The sequence below is a fragment of the Monodelphis domestica genome, chromosome 4, assembly GCF_027887165.1.
Source record: "Monodelphis domestica isolate mMonDom1 chromosome 4, mMonDom1.pri, whole genome shotgun sequence".
Lineage (NCBI taxonomy): Eukaryota > Metazoa > Chordata > Mammalia > Didelphimorphia > Didelphidae > Monodelphis > Monodelphis domestica.
In genome coordinates this window covers 348,914,045-348,934,265 of record NC_077230.1, presented here as the reverse complement: position 1 = coordinate 348,934,265, position 20,221 = coordinate 348,914,045, and the positions used below count along the sequence as shown (strand labels likewise).

Genomic DNA, 20,221 nt, shown 5'->3' with positions numbered 1-20,221 from the left:
TGATGAAAGGTCCATATACCAGAGAAAAACACTGACAAATATTCCAAGTCATCACTTTAAGAGAGCAATCTTTCACCTGGAAAAATGGGAGCAAATAGGTGAGACTGAAATGAGTGAAACTGAGGCGGCTGCCTTTGTGCTCAAGCCCAACAGTCTGGTGAAGCAGCGTCCTGTGTTGTCTGTGTTCAACATTGCATTTTAGTAGGTGACTCAGGCTGGCCTTGTGTCCTCTGATGTCATGGGACTTTAGAAACAACCTGGGGATTCCTTTCAGGAGCAAGGGGAAGTGATGCCTGAATCCCTGAGTGGTCCTAGGTTTGGCCAATGAACTTACCTTCACTTTGCTGGCATACTGATATGAAAAAGGCAAAGGCCATCAGACTGGTGAATCATGCTAGGCTTCAGAACCAGGAGAGTACACAGGTCCTGGAGTTGGCCAGAGAGATTTGCCATAGTCACTCATCTCAGTGAGAATGAAAAAGGTGGCCATTTACATTGACAGAGAGATGAAGGCAGATATAACATTCAATGACCAATGAAAGGACATCCTGTGAGGTGACCAGAATGTCCTACCCTATCATAGATTAGAAAGCCTTCTAGCCTTCCCAGAGAAGTGGTTGCTCCACTTTTCTGGTAAGTGACTCTTGGGCAGCCTCTGGGATAGGGTGCCTGAGACCCTGGCCAGCTAAGGCAGAATCAAGGGAAGAAAACAGCTCTTACAAGTTTGATCTTTACTTCTTTCTAAAATCCTTCACTTTGGTGATTTAAAAAAATGAACATAGTTCATTATTACCATCTAAATGAAAAGTTTCCTGATTTCTCCCCATGATTTCAATGCTTTCCTCTCCAAAAACCTTGAATCTACTCACACACACACATATGTAAATATATAACTATGTATGTACACACAAACTTATTATTTCTTGGGACAGAATGTAGTTTTCTTGAGGGCACTGCTTCTGTTTTATCTTTGTATTTCTGGTGCCTGTCACATAGCAGAAGCTTAATAAATGCTTGTTGATTGAATAATTGCTTAAATAATCCAGCAAAATTCAACTTGTCCATTGATGATAAAAAATGGGTTTCCAAGAAAGGGGAGTAATTAAATTTTTAAAAAATCTTTTAAGTTCTGTCTTAGAATTGGTAGTATCCATTCCAAGGCAGGAAAGCAGTAAGGGCTACGCAATTAGTCTAAGTGAGTTGTCTTGATTTAATCTGATGGTTGTTGAGAGAATAAGTAGAGAATATTTAAGGTCAACTTTTCATAAGGGTGGTCAAAGAAGAAAAATAACTAAGAGGAGGCAAAGAGAGGAGTGTACAGTAATTGAATTCATATTTTAAAAAATTGAGTATCACAGATGAAGGACATCTAGACAATGAAGTGAGGAGATAGGTTTTCCTATTAGAGTGTAAGCTCATTGAGGACAGGCATTATTTCTTTTTTTACTTCTATTTGTATCCCTAGCACTTAGGACAGAGTCTGGCACATAGTTAGGATTTGCCAAATGATTGTTGCCTGCCTTCCTGGAGGAGCAAGAATTATCCAGATTCACCCCCATAAATGGAATAAGCAAACTTGAACAAGCACTTTCTCTTTTACATGAGTAGAGTTCATTCAAGGAAAGGTCCCTGAAAAGGAGATAGTATTATTGTAAGATCTCATTAAATTTTTTTTTTGTGACTTATTTCAATATAATTGGATTCTTTCATAATCTTGTATGTTTTATTTTATCCATTTAAAAATGTATTTCTGGGATCATGACACAAAAGAAGTTCAGAATCATTTTTGTAGCATCTAAATTGAATGGAAAAAAGGGCAGAATTAAATAGATTTATGGATAAATAAAAAAGGAACCTTGGAGAGTGTCTGGAACACCCCTCTCATTTCTTACATAAGGACTTTAGGAAAAGGGGTAGATAACTCAGCCCAGGTTCTGAATTCAATGTCCTCTCTACCACATCTTTTACTTCATCCATCAGTTAACATTATTGGAATTTGTCTTATATACAAAGAGCTTTTAAATGTGGAGAATGGGAGGGATTGACACTGGAGAAGATCTGAGGTGCCAAACTAGGGAAAATGAGTCAGAAAAAATTTAATTAGAATTTTATTTGGAAATATCAAAGGACTCATGAGCTAGAATGTCATGTGTATTTTATATGAGGGTGTCTGTCTTGCTTGATTGACATAGGGTTTATAAAGGGCAAAATGCCCCAAAGTTTGGATAAGGCATGCAGGGTGATGATGACTTTTCTGGGATGATGATGATGATGGGGCAAATATGGGGGGAGTGTACAAAAATTTGAGTAGCATACTATTTTCTTGGAAAAGGAGAACCAATAGGCAAAAAAGGAGAATAGTTAAAAAAGACTAGGTGTAGGGTTTAAGAGTCTGATCCTTTAGCATATTCTGAATGAACTAAAACTCTGAGAGATTATGAAAGGGCAGAATATTTTGGGTTACAAAAATCTTCACCTGAACAAGGGAGAGGAGAAAGAGTTTTTTCTTCTTGTAGGAGATGGGGGAATCTCTAATCTTGTTTGATGGTCAACTGAATTTTGTTCTTGTGAAAGAAACATCTTGAAGGATTTTCAGGGTTGTTCCTCTTTAGGAGAGCTCTTCTCTGAAAACATCCCTCTATTAAAAAATAATAAATTTCCCAGAACTGAATTCACAGAAGAAATGCAAGAATGTTTTTACTTTAGAAAAACAATTAATGAATCACATAAATCAACAAAAAGACAAAACAATTGTTATATTGCTAGATATAGAAAAAGTCTTTTGTAAAATACAGTAATCATATGTGTTAAAAACTAAAAGTTTTACCCAGTGGAATTGCTCATCAACTCAGGGAGGGAGGAGAGAAGAGAGGAGGGAAAGAACATGAATCATGTAACCATGAAAAAATATTCTTAATTAATTAGTTACTTAATTTAAAAAATTAAAAATAAATTTAAAAAAGAATAGAAAACAAACCAAAGAAAATAACCCTGAAAGTTTTTTTTAATTTTTTTTGAAAGTAAAGAACCCTGAAAGTTTTTAACTTTTACAGATTAAAAGTTTGGGAAAGGGACTCACTAATTGACCAAAACTGATGGGAAAACTGGACAGTAGTCTAGCAGAAATTTAGTTTACTCCAACACCTTGAACCATACAGCAAAATAAGTTTCGAATGAATCCATGACCTAGCCATGAAGGTCAAATCATAGACAAATTAGAGGAACAAGAAAAAAACTACTTTTCAGATCTGTGCATAGAGGAAGAGTTATTGACTAAACAAGCAATAAAGAGGATCAGCGATGATTAAATGATCAATTTTGATTATATAAATAAAAAAAAACTTTGCACAAATCAATCCAATATAGCTATAATCATAGGCAGAAATAAGATGTTTAGAGTAAGTTTCTGTAATAAATGTCTCATATCCAAGATCTCAAAGGAATTTGTTCAAAGCATCAAATTAGAGTGACTACAAAGGACTGATGATGATATATACTTCTTACATCTTGACTGAAATGTTTTGAACTTGAGATGTATAATGAAATATAATGAAGCCAATGTTTTAAATTGTTTTGCTGGACTATACATGCTTGTCGCAATAGAGGATTTCTACTTGGGCAGAGCAGGATGGATTGGTGGGCTAGTGAGTAGTCAATATGAAATCAATATTAAAAAAGAAGCGTCAATGAAACATTTTTTTTTAATTTGCAGCAAACAAAAACATACAGGAGACACAAGTAGAACAGCCATGTGACTATCTTGTTAAGTTGAATGCATATGCATATATATGTGTATATTTATATTTTTATTTTTTTAAAAGCAAGTTGTGCAAAAAAGCAGCTTACAGTTTCTTACACAAGACTTGGTCTTTTTTTTTTTTTTACATTGCAATGTTTTGTTTCTTGATTGTGAAGTCCACAATTAAAAAAGTAAGTGAAAGTAAAGTTACGGGAATGAAGGGGCCCTGGCATTTCTAGATCTCATCTTATATTACGCAACAGAAATTATGAAAACTATCTACTAACAGAAAGAAATGGAAAAGTTGGTCAATGAGATAGTTGAAATAAGCCAATGTAGAGAAAAAGAGAAAAAGGAATACACCCCCCCCTCTTGTTTGAGAAACTGAAGAAGAGAGATTTCTTGATGAGGGACTCTTTTTTCTGGAAAAAAAGGGACTAGGAAGGGGCTGCTAGGTGGTATTGTAGATAGTGTGGCAGGTCTGGAGTTCAAAGGACCTGGGTTCAAACCTTTTCCTCAGAAACTTTCTACTTGAACAACCCTGTGCTAGTCATTTAACCCCATTTGCCTGCCCTTGCCCTTATGTCTTATAGTTGTTAGCAGCATAGAAAGTGAGGGTTAATTTTTTTTTCTTTTTAAGAAGATGCTCTAAAATACAGAAAGTAGTTCAGTGGGAATACAGAATAGGCAATATCTTATAAAATATGTCAAAATAAATTCTAAATGTATTAGCAATCTAAATATGGGGTCATGCCATTAAAAAAAAGAAAGGAAAATGGAACATCATATCTTTCACAACAGATTTCAGGTGAAAAAACAAAATTAATCAGTGATATCACCCAAGTAAGCTAGAGGAAAAGAAATGCAGCTTCCTCTCACTTGAGAAACTCAAGAATAGAGACTTCTCAGTGAGGGACTCTTTTTTTTGGACAAAAGCTGCTTGGAAACATGGAAGGCACTTTGGCACAAATCAAGCATGGACCAATATCTTATAAAATGTACCATAATAAATTTCAAGTGTACTAGCAATCCAAGTAGAGGGTGAACCAGGAGACTTTTGGGAATCCCTGTTTAAAAGGTTGGATTATATCACGAAAATCAAAGGAGAATGGAACATTGTAGCCTTCACAACAGATTTCAGGTTAAAGGCTTTGACTAGGGTGGCCTCTAGACCTTGCAGGTTAACATATACTTTATTTCTATTAAGAAACAAGAAATTATAAGCACGTTACTCATGCTGCGAATGGAAAAGATCTTTAATATTTTATGGTTTTCTTACCTGTTTTCTATGGGAAGGGCCTCTCGTGTTCTTGCGTCTTGTGAAGAGATCAGGGTGCCACAAAGAAATGGATCAGTTTTAGAAGGGGAAAAGGAGCATAGAGCTACCTTGCATCCTATTCTGTGTGAATGGAAAGTCAAGCTGTATCTCCTTTTAAACTGAGGCAAAGCATTTTTAGTTTCCGAATGAGTAGATGGGGTCAGGAGAAATTTGGAAAATAAGGGAAATATTTGAGTTTCAGAATTGGTAGAAAGACGGCAAAAGGTTCTCTTTTTATTTCACCCCACTTGTCCCTAGGTCAGGTTTGTCTTCCACACTTAGATTTTGACCATCCATCTGTGCTGAAAACTGTCTATCTTCTGCCCTGGTCTCACATGCTGTCATCTTTTTTGTTTTTTAAACCCTTACCTTTTGTCTTAGAATCAATATCATTAGTTCTAATATATTGGTTTCAAGTAGAAGATCAGTAAGAGATGGGCAACAGGGATGAAATGACTTGCCCCGGGTCACACAACTAGGATCTGTCTGAAGACAGCTTTGAGCCTAGGACTTCCCTTCTCAAGGCCTTGTTCTCCCTCCACTGAGCCCCCTATCTGCCCCAAAATGTTGTCACTTTTTACACTTTTCCAGTGTCATCCTGCCGTTCCTTGGACATTCGCCACATTTTACATGGAAACAAGAGTCCTCTCCTGATGATGTATCTCTTTTTGTTTCCCCTTATTCTTAAAAAAAAAAAAACAAACCCTTACCATCCACCTTAGAATTAATGCTATATATTGGTTCCATGGCAGAAGAGTGGTAAGGGTTAGGCAATGGGGGTTAAGTGACTTGCCCAGGGTCACACAGTCTGGAAGTGTCTGAGGCCAGATTTGGGCCCAGGACTTCTTGTCTCTAGGCCTGGCTCTTGATCCACTGAGCTACCCAAATGCTCCCTTCCCCTTACTCTTAATACAACACTGCTATCCTGAGGTCCAGACTCAGTTTCCTTGTAGCCATCCACTTCATAGAAAAACAAGTTGAAAACCCTTGGATTCTTTTTTCCAGATTGTCATTGTTTATGTAAGCAGTCATCAAATGCTATGAGACCTGGAGTTAGAGAAACAAGATGAAAAAAAGAGGAGGAAGTATTTTCTGGGAAAAGTTAATGGTTCTGATTGCTGGAAGAAGATTGTGTGAAGAGTGAAGCAAACTTTGTTTGTCTAGCAATCAGCAATTTTTAAGTAATCAATCAAAAACTCAAGTACCCCTACTTAATACTAAATAAGAGTGTTTGTAAAAATAAGCTTAAAAATTAATATACAATAACTCCAAGCATCATATTTAATAAAAGTTATTAATAATAACTAAAATAAAAAGCTAGAGTAAAAAGGGAACTAACTCAACCACAGTCATGAGAGAAGAGAGCATGAAGGGGGAGTTATACACAACTTAAAAAACAATAACGTAAGGATGCTAACGTGAACAAAGGGAAAAGGATTCTGGAAGATGAAGTCCAAGGGTTCAAGATTTTCTAATTATACACAAGTCACTTGCTAAAATGGGTGACAACTCCAGAGACCACTGTCCCTCCCCTGGGCAGTGCTAGACAAATTGAAAGACTGCAATTGGTTCCTGTAAAGTAGAGGAAGGGACAGTAAGTGATATTGAAAAAGGACTATAAAAAGTCCTGAACTTCCGGTCCAAGGGACTTTGGTCTTCAGACTCGCTTTGAATTGGGACTTTCCCTTTCGGACTGCTTCTTGGAGGACAGCTCCTGAATCTTTTCCTTTGGACTTCAGTGTTTGAGGACTTTGCCTTGGGTGGGTGAGTAGCTGGCCTTCCCTTCCTGACTTCTGGAGAGATTGGTTCCAGAGAGGCCTTCCTTTCCTGGAGGAGGCTGTGTTGGTAGAACCCTTTCTGAGAACACCACTGGACTTCTCACAGAGAATTACTGGAAAATCCATGTGGGGACAAGGATGTGGTGAAACCCTGCTGGGGCTGAGCCCCACACTGGAGCAGCAGCAGCTCTTAGGGTGGTAAACTAGAAAATTCTCTACCTTCTTTTTACATTTTCCCACTTTCACTTCTTTCTACATCTTTGTAAATAAATCTAATAAAAGTCATTTTGACTTTAGTTATAATATCTTTAAATCAGAAACCGCATATACTATAGAATTCTCATATTCTCATAAAACCTAAATTTTAAATTCTTACAACTGGCTTGTTAGAGATTTTTGAATATAAGGTGCAAGTGGGAATGGATGAATGAAAGAAAAAGCACTCAACTAAGTATTGGAGACACACATTAAGAGATCTTTGTTCTCAAAGAACTAACATTTGAATAACAGACCTACTTGATTGGTGGAGGCATACTGTTGAGTTCAAGGAATGTTAATATAGTCCAGTTTAACTGGGAGGTATAGTCCATGACTGGGATCATAGGATCTTCAATTGTGGTAATCTTAGGGGTCATTTAGCCCAGTTTCCTCATTTTAAGGTAAAGAATTGAAGTTGCATAACTGAAGATAAGTGACTTCCTTATGGTTCACAAAATCACATAGCTTCATTTGAATCCAGTCTTCTAACTTTAAACCAACTCTTTCCACCCTCTGTTACAGGGACAGAATCTGATTTCATTGCTATTGGGAACTTCTGATGAAGATGCTCTTTCCACTAATTCAAATCAATAACTTCTCTGCAACTTAGTTTTAGAGTTGCATAGAGTATTGAGCAACTATTTGACTTGTCCAAGCTTTTGAATTGTCTTTCTTATAAGGTTGTTGAGAAGAAAACAATTTTTAAACCTTAGATTATTTAGAAAGTAGTTATAATTGTGGTGGGTATACCTAGGCATTGTTCTGGATTCTTTTTATCCCACTGATTAAGCCCTTATTCTGCCATGAAAGATGCCTCTTATGTAAGATGTGAAGTTCCCTTGAAAATACACACAATTCCACTGAGTTTTACATGTGTCATTGGTCAAGACCTATTTCCATATTATTGATATTTGCACTAGGGTGAATATTAGGGTTTATAACCCCATTCGTATCCCCATTGACCCATGTGATCTAGCAGTTGTTTTTCTGTTGTGTTTCTATTCCCACAGTTCTTCCTCTGAATGTGGATAGTGTTTTTTCTCCTAAGTTCCTCAGAATTGTTCTGGATCCTTGCATTGCTACTTGTAGAGAAGTCCATTACATTCAATCGTGCCACAGTATATCAGTCGCTGTGTACAATGTTCTCCTGATTCTGCTCCTCTCACTCTGAATAACTTCTTGGAGGTTGTTCCAGTCTCCATGGAATTCCTCCACTTTATTATTCCTTTGAGCACAATAGTATTCCATCACCAACATATACCACAATTTGTTCAGCTATTCCCCAATTGAAGGGCATCCCCTCATTTTCCAATTTTTTTGGCATAACTTATTCTTGATGAAGACATCTTGGCTTTTGATAATCACTGCTTTCCTTTCTAGATGTTCACCAACAATTTCTTTAGTGATTTATCTGAGAATTTTTCTGGAAATTGAAAGATGAAACTTGTAAAATGGAGATTTGAACCCCAGACTTCAATTCCCAGAAGTCCTTGGTAGTTTCCAGAATGCCTTAAAATCTCACCTGAGGTCCTCACCTGGGCAGAGAACAAAATGGGTATTTAAACTGACTGTACTGCCTACTTGCCTCTCTCTCGGCTTCCGCTTCTAGGCACATGCAGCTCTCTACCTAGCAGGCAAGATGTGGCTTGCACGTGCTTTCTTATTTTGTATTTTCTTTATTTCTTAATATTTAATAAACTTCATAAAAGAGAATACTTTTAACAGAGAAAGTAATTTAACTGTTACAAATTCCATGTTGTATAGTTTGTAATTCTGATCTCCTATTTTTGAAAATTGGGAGAATATTATTTTCCCTTCTCCAACCTTGACATCTTTTCTCTGTCACTAAGTTATCATCTTCCCATTTGCCACAAGTAGTGGTCTAATTCCTTCTTGGATCCTCCTTTTTCCTCCCAATATAGCCTACTCCTCTGTCCCCATTTTGTGGCCTTTATTTTCCCTGGACAGCCTTAGTTCCTTTTCATCATTAGCCTACCTGACACTGTTTCCCTAGGGAACAGAGATAGTATGAAGTCCTTTCAGAAAAGTGTATCAGGCTGATGAGACAAGAAGTGATAGATAAGAAATGAGGTATAGAAATTGAACCTAAAGAATAGTATATAACCTTCTCCTTCTCTGATTGGTTGAAGAAAAACATTATGCAGATAAGTAGGATTGAAAATAAAAAGCTCTAGTCTGATGGGTTAGGACCAAATGAATATTGAGTATGATTAGGTATTGCAGGCCCGTGTTCTGATTAGCTAGCTTCCATGTACAGATTGTAACTCTCTAGTGACCAGCCTAAGGTGAAGGAAGGGAGGGACCATCTTTGTGTCAGGGAAAAGGATAAAAGAAAGCTGTGAGCCCACATATTTCATGCTTATTGACTGTAACACTGATTTGTGAGTACCCATTCTCGAGAGAATGAAATATAAGAGTTGGCACCTAAAAGAGCTTCTACCCTACTCCAAGGAGTGTCTGAAGATTTATTCGAATCAGTGGTCATCCCTCTCAGCATGCTTTCCATTTCTTACAATCTTTCTTTATTACTGACAGTAGCTCAGAAATCACATCTGTCAGTTCTTTCAGTAGCTGAGGTTAAAGTTCATCTGGTCATGGTTCTTAGAATCCTTCAAGGCTATTGCCTAATTCTCTACTGAGAAGATTGAGACATCTTGGAAGAAGTCAAACTGAAAGTAAAGATATTTGTAGCTTGTTAAGGAAGTCTCATCCATTACTGAGAGCAGTTTTACCTTTTTAGGGTACAGACTATTTCGTAACATTTCAGGGTCAGTTAGAATACTCAGGCAATTAGCAATATAGTGGGGTAACCTAGGATAGGTAAGAAAAAAATTTCATTGGAGGAGAGGTGTGTAGAGAGAGTGGGGAATACCCTTAGGAAGGAAAGGGGGAGAATTTAGAATACAATCAACAGAATCTATTATGAGAAAGCATTATTAAAGTTAGGAGATAATGGAAAATGTCTGGATCCTTTACAACATTTAAAACAGAACTTCAGGGCCTCTTATCAAAGAACATGAAGTTAGAACAATGAATTGAGCAATAATGAATTTGGTATATTTTATTTGTCCTTCAGCAGAAGATGAAGACTAATATTAAGCCATCATGTAGTGGGGGAATGAGTCCATCAAGATTTTGCACAATAATTGTGGATTCTGTCCCCTTTTGCCCCTCAACAAAGGCAATTAGGGGCTCTTTCTCTTACCAATTTCTAGGCCTTTTTGCACAGTCTATTTTTAGTGTCATTCTCCTTGGCAGAGAAAATAGAAGTAAATAATAATTTTTAACTCTTATCTTTTCTCTGTCACTAGTTATCATCTTCCCATTTGCCACAACTAGAGGTCCAATTCCTTCTTGGATCCTCCTTTTTCCTCCCAATATAGCCTACTCCTCTGGCCCCATTTTGTGGTCTTTATTTTCCCTGGACAGCCTTAGTTCCTTTTCAAAGTTAGCCTACCTGACACTGTTTTCCTAGGACAATTCCATGTTCTCATGTTCATCCTCTGTTACCTGGCCATAATGCTATCTCCTATACATTTCATTTAAAGATCTAAATTATTTGATATACATCCATATTTATCTATTCAAACAAATCTCATTTTTCTTCTTCACTAGACTCTCCCCCACCATTGTCTTTAGTATCTCCATCTCTTCTAGTCTAACCTTCCATTGAGATGTCAATCCATGAGATGCTTTTTATCTTTTCTCTGAACTCTTAGAAATCTAATGTGCACATAAGACTATACCTGTATGCCCCTTCTTTCTATGCTACAAATTGTAGAAGGGTCTCTCCTTCAGGAATAGAATTTTCTCAATTTAACCATCCAACCAGGACACTGGGACTTAGGCAGAAACACTCCTATCTGTCCTGTCACCCTCCCCCCCACTCACCAGCTGTACGTAACCCTAACACTCAGAACCTGGATGCCTCAGATGTGGGTGCCATATCCAAAGTTTAGGTTAAGGAAGAAAAGGTCTTAATGCAAGGAGGCAATTGAACCTCTTACTTATTACTGAGGCTTGCTGGGATAAAATCTCTTGGATTTCTAACATTTCTACCAGTGTTAGTGAGAGTCAGATGCAAAATAGAATTTCCCTGTGGTTGTTCCTTTCTTTTGAAGGATAAAAGTTGGGGCTAAGGGGAGTCAAAAGTTATTCGCTGGTGTCTTTTTTTTTTTTTGAGGCAGACAGACAGACAGACAGAAACAGAGAAATAGAGAACTCCAGCAGAAAACTGGATAACTAAGATCCTCCCATTACTACTTGGTAATAAACTCTGTCAGGTTTATGATCTGTTTCCCCAAACTCCTCTATTTTCTTGTTTTGCTCAGGGGATTTATTTATTTATTTTTACACCCTTACCTTCCGTCTTAGAATCAATACTGTATATTGGTTCCAAGGAAGAAGAATGGTAAGGGTTAGGCAATGGGGGTCAAGTGACTTTCCCAGGGTCACACAGCTAGGAAGTGTCTGAGTCCAGATTTGAACCTAGGATCTCCAGTCTCTAGGCCTGGCTCTCAATCCACTGAGACACCCAGCTGCCCCCAGGTGATTTATAACATAATTTAATGAGAAAATCCCTTCTGTTTCTCTTCCCATAAGTTTTTGTTGAAATGCTTGCCAGACTTTCCCCACTCTGGTTCCCAGATTTCCTACCATGTCCATATCTATTAAACATAGAATACTGTTCATTCTACTATCCTCCAACCCATTTTGCTTCTTTAGAATACAATATGCCATTCAGAACCATAGTCTGGTCATGGCTTTTATCCCAACAAGTCTCAGTAGTAGCTATGAGATTTAATTCCTCTCTTGTATTAGGACATCTTCTTCCTCTTGTTTGTTGCCTAAAGTTTAGACTCCCTAAATCTTGGGTGTCCAGATTCTGAAAACTGGTACTCTAGCTAGTGAGAGATGGGAGTTATCAGGACAGATGGAAAATTCCTTCTTACATCCTTTTATCCTGGTTGGATAGGGGAAATCTTAGTCCTGAATGATCAAAGGAATCAAAAAGATCTGACATTATGAGCCAAGAGTTAGATTTTCCAAAACATTTTTCTTTCTTTTTTTTTAAAGCTATGAATCTGTGCAAATCATTTTTATGTGTGTGGTAAGGGGATGATAATTAGATTTGGAGCCAGAAGATCTGGATTTTATTCCTGTCTCTTAAGAACTGCATGATTATGGACAGATTCTTATTTAACTTTAGTCTTTGTTTTTTTCCTCTATAAAATTAAAGGGTTAAAAAAGATGGTCTGTAGTTCTATAGTGGGGCAACTAGCTGGCATAGTGGATAGAGTGCTGGTCCTGGAGTCAGGAAGACTCATCAAATCTGTCCTCAGACACTAGTTGGGTGACCCTGGGCAAGTCACTTAATCCTGCTTGCCTCAGTTTCCTCATCTAAAAAATGAGCCAAAGAAGGAAATGGCAAACCACACTAGTATTTTTGCCAAAATTGGAATGATTGAAATGACTGAACAACCACAACAAAAATTCTGTAGTAACCTTAGAGGGCTGTTGTGAGCTCCAATGAGATGATGCTTGTTAAGTGCTTTGTAAAACCTTTATAAAGGGCTCTATAAATCTTAGCTAGCATTATTATCCTTATTTTTGAAAGGGATATGATGTGATATGTTGTTGCCCCTGTGGGATATGTGTGTTCACATAAATCTTTTAGATATGCCTCACATGGAGACATCACTACATGTCTAGAATTTGCTTCATCCATCCTTCTCCAATGAACAATTTGATTTCTGCTAGGAGGGGAAGCAAGGGATTGGTGTCAGAAGCTGGCCATGCTCTGCTTTCTTTAGAGAAAGAGCACTAGGCTAGAATTATATCTATCTGTCTCCCTAAATACTGTTAGTCTTTTTCTCCTTTTAAGGAACTGTCCCTGAAAAACAACTAGAATTGATTTTTTTGTCTTCCAAATTTTATCTTGTGATCCTCCTGGACTGAACTCCTCTCTAACTTTTTAGGCCACAGGATGCTTTGCACTCTTTCTTTGAATGCTTTCAAATCTTTTCTCTAAAATTCATGAGTGTACGTTAAACTGTGCCTGACTTTCCTTCATCACAAATCCTAAAATGTAGTGACAACTTACCCTTAAATTCCCTATTATGAAGCTTTACCAGTCTCTGTGTGAAGTAAAATGCCTCCATTCTGTGGTGGGACATGGAAGTCACAGAGATCATGTCTTTCGTGAGGCTGATACCCTGGTGTAATGTTGTTATGTAAGGGCAAGTGGCCATTGGCCAAGGAAAGGGAGGAGGAGCTATATGTTTAAATAAAAAACCAGAGTAAGAAGCAGATATATATATATTTTTTTTTCTTTCTTTCTTTTTTTTTTTGCTTCTGCTCTCAAACTAACTGGCTCTCTGGCATTGCTCTCTCCACTGTCTTGTCTTACTGAGCCATCTGTGACACTAGTGGCAATAGGGAACTCTGGGATTTATTAGGTAAGGAAGTGTCATGGTCAGACCCACTCTAGGATAATCATTGGTGCCTATGTTGAGGAAGCAATAGATAGGGGCAAAAAATGTAGAAGGAAAGATATGATGATACCTTAAGGGAATAACTAGATCAAGTGAATGGAACTTCTTTTTCCTCTTAAGAATGGGATGGGGGCAATAAAGTGGCTGAGTGGATTGAGAGCCAGGGCTAGAGACTAAAAGGTGCTGCTTTCAAAAATGATCTCAAACACTTCTTAGCTGCATGACCCTGGACAAGACACTTAACCCCTACTTTCTACCCCCTACTACTCTTCTGTCATAGAACTGATATGGAATATTGATTCTAAGATGGAAGGTAAGGGCTTAAAAAAAAGAATAAAAGCCAAATCATGAGGAATGGTTTATCTATTTTTTCAACTTGTTAATCTCACTATTTAGGATTAGGTGAAGTTCTTTGGATGTCAAATGGGATTTATATTTGATGGTGGAGAGGCTTTGGAGCCACTCGAGTAGAAAAATGGGTAAAATGTGGTATAAATTAGGTTATACCAACACCTTGAACCATATAACAAGATAAGTTTCTTTTTTTTTTTTTTAGTTTAAGGTGTCTTTTATTTTTATTGTTTATTTAAAAACCACCACCAACACCAAAAATATTTAAACAGATGCATAAAAAATTATGTGCTCCATAAACTCCATATTGTTTATAATTTGTCTAAAATATAGAAATTAAATGTGTGGTAATATAAACATCCTTTGTTTTGAATTCCTTTGAATTTTTTTTTACTTTGATGCTCTTTTCTTGATTTTGTGGCTGATGTTTTAAAAATGTAATCATAGTATATATTATTCTTCCAAAATTAGTTTCTTTTTTTTTTAAAACCCTTACCTTCCATCTTGGAGTCAATACTGTGTATTGGCTCCAAGGCAGAAGAGTGGTAAGGGCTAGGCAATGGGGATCAAGTGACTTGACCAGGGTCACATAGCTAGGAAGTGGCTGAGGCCAGATTTGAACCTAGGACCTCCTGTCTCTAGGGCTGGTTCTCAATCCACTGAGCAACCCAGCTGCCCCCCCCAAATAAGTTTCAAATGGATACATGACCTAAATATGAAGATCAAATTAAAGAAGCAAGGAAGAAAATCACCTTTTATTTCTCGAGATAGAGGAAGAGTTAATGACTAGACAAGCATTAAAGGGGATCAGAGAAGATTAAATGGACAGTTTTAATTACATAAAAAAGGATTTTTCATAAGCCAATTGAAAAAGGCTATGATTAGAAGGGAAGCAGTTAAGTGAGGGGAAAAATGTCTTCATAGCAAGTTTCTCTAATAAATGTCTCATATGCAAGATCTAAAAGGAGTTGATTCAAAGCATCAAACAAGAGTGATTTCAAAAGACTGTACCTCTCACCTGTGGCCATAGATGTATTGGACTTGAGATGCAAGAGACCTGCATTCTCAGATATGGCCAGTGTTTTAATATGTTTTGCTGGACTGTCCACATTCTTTGCAATAGAAGATTTATTTGGTTGGAGAGGTTTTGCTCTGAGAGGTTGTGCTCTGAGAAGCTTGCTCTGAAGGAAGCTGGAGGTGGAGGCCCCTGAGACTGTTTCTCCATTTTGGTCACACACTTAGATCATCACCACCTATGGGATCCCAATGAATTTGCAGTCCATTGCTTTAAAGTTATAATGTATTCCATTCAGACACAGTATTCTCACCACGTGATCCAAGAGACCCTTGTACATCTTGATGTTCGAAAAAAAGACTCTCCGCGTGTTCGGGCCGGGATTATCCAGGTTCTGTTAGAAGCAGTGGCCATTGCTGCTAAAGGATCTATAGGCCCCACAGTACTGGAAGTATTCAATACCATACTGAAGCATTTACGTCTCAGTGTTGAATTTGAGGCTGATGAAAGATGGGGCTCCATGGGTCGTGTCAATGTAAGCACAAGCACCAAAGATAATTATGAGAGGATTGTCCAGAATGCTATTATTCAAACAATAGGTTTTTTTTGGAAGTAATTTACCAGATTATCAGAGATCAGAAATTATGATGTTTATCATGGGAAAAGTACCTGTTTTCCGAACTACCACACATACATTGGATACCAGTCAGCTAGGGGATTTGGGGACCAGACGGATTCAAATAATGTTGCTGAGATCTTTACTTATGGCAACATCTGGATACAAAGCTAAGACTATTGTTACTGCATTACCTGCCCCATTTCTTGATCCTATATTATCTCCATCTGTAATGGAAGACTATGAATTGAGACAACTGGTCCTGGAAATTATGCATAACCTCACTGATCGACATGACAATTGGGCAAAACTACGAGGAATCAGAATCATACCAGATGTAGCTGACCTTAAGATAAAAAGAGAGAAAATTTCCAAGCAATATGCAAGTTTTATGAAAAAGAATGGTCAGCAGTTATACCGGCACATTTATTTGGGCTGTAAGGAAGATGACAACATTCAAAAAAACTTTGAATTACTCTATACTTCACTTGCTCTGATAACTATTGAACTGGCCAATGAAGAAGTAGTTATTGATCTTATACGAGTAGCCATTGCTTTACAGGATAATGCCATCATTAATGAGGATAATTTGCCCATGTTTCATCATTGTGCTATGATGGCATTAGTTGCAGCATATCTCAACTTTTTAAGTCAGATGATAGCAGTTCCTGCTTTTTGCCAGCATGTCAGCAAGGTTATTGAAATAAGAACAATGGAAGCACCCTATTTTCTACCAGAACATATTTTCAGAGATAAGTTCATGCTTCCAAAGTCTCTAGAGAAATATGAAAAAAATTTGTATTTCTTGACTAACAAGATAGCAGAATCATTAGGGGGCAGTGGATATAATGTTGAAAAACTAACAGTGCCATATGTGCCACAAGTAACAGATGAAGATCGACTTTCCAGACGGAAGAGCATTGTAGACACTGTATCCATTCAGGTGGATATTTTACCAGGCAGCAACCCTATTGATAATATGGTCAGTACTACCACTGAAGAAATAACCTTTGAAGCATTGAAAAAAGCAATTGATACCAATGGAATGGAAGAACAAGAAAAAGAGAAGAGGCGCCTTGTGATAGAGAAATTTCAGAAAGCACCTTTTGAAGAAATTGCAGCTCAATGTGAAACTAAAGCAAATTTTCTTCATGACAGACTTGCACAAATACTGGAGCTCACCATACATCCTCCCCGGAGTCCATCAGGAACATTAACCATTACATCTGGACATGCCCAGTACCAGTCTGTCCCAGTTTATGAGATGAAGTTTCCAGATCTCTGTGTGTATTGAGTCTTATGGAGTCTGCTGAATCATATTTAGTATAAAGTTGAAAATCAAGGCCAAAATCAGTTTTTAGGGTTAATTTGCTTCATCCCAGTTAAAATATTTATTCAAAATAATTATGAAACTAAAGTTGAACCAAATGATTGATTGCTGGAGCAAATTGGGCATTTTTACTTTTTTCTTTTTTTCTTTTTTAATAGTATTTTATTTGATCATTTCCATGCATTATTCATTAAAGACAAAGATCATTTTCTTTTCCTCCCTCCCACCCCCCCTCCCCCCCCCGTAGCCGACGTGTGATTCCACTGGGTATCACATGTGTTCTTGATTCAAACCCATTGCCATGTTGTTAGTATTTGCATTAGAGTGTTCGTTTAGAGTCTCTCCTCTGTCATGTCCCCTCAGCCATTGTAGTCAGGCAGTTGCTTTTCCTCGGTGTTTCTACTCCCTCAGTTTGTCCTCTGCTTATGGATAGCATTCTTTCTCCTAGATCCCTGCAGATTGTTCAGGGACATTACACCGCCACTAATGGAGAAGTCCATTACGTTTGATTATACCACAGTGTATTAGTTTCTGTGTACAATGTTCTCCTGGTTCTGCTCCTCTCGCTCTGCATCACTTCCTGGAGGTCGTTCCAGTCTCCATGGAATTCCTTCACTTTATTATTCCTTTTAGCACAATAGTATTCCATCACCAACATATACCACAATTTGTTCAGCCATTCCTCAATTGAAGGGCATCCCCTCATTTTCCAATTTTTGGCCACCACAAAGAGTGCAGCTATGAATATTTTTGTACAAGTCTTTTTGTCCATTATCTCTTTGGGGTACAGACCCAGCAGTACTATGGCTGGATCAAAGGGTAGACATTCTTTTGTCGCCCTTTGGGCATAGTTCCAAATTGCCCTCCAGAATGGCTGGATCAGTTCGCAACTCCACCAGCAATGAATTAATGTCCCTACTTTGCCACATAAATTGGGCATTTTTAAACTGTATTCTCTCAAGTACATTGGAGCATACAGATTTGTCATGCCAATTTGTTTTTCCATTTGAATATTGGTTTTAAAAGTTGAGCAAGTAAAGTTTTTACATGTTCTATAGTACATTTTAAACTTTTCAGAAATGCTTGTTTCAAATGCAAGTTGTTATTTTTTCAAATCCTTAAAGGAAATTTACTAACATAGAGAATATATATGATGTATTTCTTAATCTTATAAAGAACTGTTTTAGCAAGAATGTCTTTGGCTTCCTGTCACATAGAATAGTAAAGAAATATATTTGCTCACTAACGTGGAAGCTTGTGTTTGGTGGCTTATTCTCCTCTGCTTTAGAATAAGTTGTAAAAAACCACCAATGCTTATTTACAATTACAAATTACAAGGCTATAAACTATAAAATATACTTTTACAAATCTGGTACTGCTATATTGTTTTCTGCTAAAAATTTAACTGTTCTTGAGAAGCGTAAAGCAACTTCTTAGAGCACCAAATTGTGCAATATTTTTCACATCATATATATATATATGTATATATATATATATATATATATATATATATATATATATATAGTTGATGGGCCATGCTTTGAAATTGCAGTTGTATTTTGCTGTGGCTCCATTAATTGAGAGAGATATATTTAGTATAGAAAGACATTTTTAAGAAGTTAATTGTTCACCTGTGAATTCACAAATACAAAAAATGAGAAGTCTTACAGTAACATTTTACATACTGATTATTTTTTAATCAGTCCTACAGTTTCAACATTCCCTAATGTTGATTTAAAGTTTATTTTGTAAGATTTGAACCAAATGTACTGACATCTGGTTTTTTAGACTTACTTTAGACTACCCTGTGGTTTTAGAGAACAAGTGTGCTGAATTTCATAGGTTTATATTTCTGCTAATAGCAATGTTACAGTGTATGCATACTGACATGCTTTTGATAATATTTAAAATGGGTATGTATTTTGGTGAATTCCTTGGCACTGGGTCTTAATAAACACTTTTTTCTTAAAAAAAAAAGATTTATTTGGCAGGGTGGGGTGGGGTCAGTGGGTTAGTGGGTAGTAATAAATCTGAAAAAAGAAGCACCAGTAAAACATTATTTTAGTGTGCAGAAAACAAAAAAGTACAAGAGACACAAACAACTAGAATAGTCATGTTACTACTACCTTGTTAAATTTAATGCATATGCATATATGTATGTATATTTATATATTTGTAAAAGCAAGTCATGCATAAAAGAAGCTTACAGTTTCTTGTAGAAAAGTCTTGATTTTTTTTATATTGCAGTATTTTGTTTGTTGTTTGTTAAGATAATAAAGACACAAAAAGGAAATTAAAGTAATGGGAATGAAGGGAGCCTGACATTTTTGAGTCTCCTATTATATTACATATCAGTAGATATGAAATCTATCTACTATTGGAAAAAAATGGAAATGTTGATCTGAGCTAGTTGAAATAAGCAAGACCTAGAAGAAAAGGAAAACAGATCCTTCTTGCTTGAGAAAGTCAAGAAGAGAGACTCCTTGGTGAAGGACTGCTTTTGGAGAAAAGCTGATCAGAAACATGGAAAGCAGTTGGGTGGGAATCAGAAATGAACCAATAACTGAAAATATAAACCATAATAAATTCCAAAATTATCTAAATTTGGGGTGAACCAAAAGACTTTTAGGAAATCTTGTATAAAAGGTAATGCCATTATGAAAATTAAAGGAAAATGGAACATGAGATCTTTCACAAAAGATTTCAGGTAAAAAACAATGACTGGTGTTGCCTCTAGATTTTTGAGGTTAAAACATACTTCATTTCTATGAAGATATAAAAAAAATTAGGGGGCAGCTGAGTAGCTCAGTGGATTGAGAGCCAGGCCTAGCGATGGGGAGGTCCTAGGTTCAAATCTGGTGTCAGATACCTCCCAGCTGTGTGACCCTGGGCAAGTCACTTTAACTCCCATTGCTTAGCCCTTACCACTCTTCTGCCTTGGAACCAATATACAGTATTGACTCCAAGACAGAAGGTAAGGGTTTTAAAAAAAATAAAAAAAATATAAGCACATGCCACTTATGCTGCTAATGGAAAGGACTATTAATATTGTATGGTTTTGCTTACCTGTTTTCTATGAAAAGTTCCTTTAAGACTCTTGTAGACTGGAAAGTGATCAGGATGCCAAAAAGAAATGAATTTTTTTTTTTAAAGAGAGCAAGAGGAAAAGGAACTTAGAGCTACTCTGTACCTCACTCCGGGTGAACGGAGACGTTGGCTTTGCATCCTTTTTAGCTGAAACAAAACTTTTACTTTTAGTTTCAGTATGACTGTGGGTGAGGTTACGAGAGCTTTGAAGAAT

At 37.0% G+C, this 20,221-nt stretch overlaps 2 protein-coding genes across 3 annotated transcripts in view; one reads left to right on the top strand and one right to left on the bottom strand.

Annotated features, from left to right (window-relative positions):
• Window positions 1–20,132, bottom strand: part of LOC103098663 (ecto-ADP-ribosyltransferase 5-like) — a 35,773-nt gene extending 15,641 nt beyond the window's left edge. The window contains exon 1 of one of the 2 annotated variants that reach the window (XM_056795031.1): window positions 19,987–20,132. The gene's annotated coding sequence lies outside the window, so the exon portion shown is untranslated. Of the gene's footprint in view, window positions 1–5,018; window positions 5,733–19,986 lie in introns of those variants that run through there. The other variant, XM_007491040.2, reaches the window with a different exon arrangement.
• LOC100015212 (protein EFR3 homolog A-like) lies at window positions 13,289–17,039 on the top strand. The gene is given in 3 exon segments (XM_056826138.1): window positions 13,289–13,334; window positions 15,172–15,575; window positions 15,577–17,039. Coding segments are annotated over 3 exon segments (1,758 nt in total). The 3' UTR covers window positions 16,885–17,039.
• Window positions 20,133–20,221: the final 89 nt, after the last annotated feature.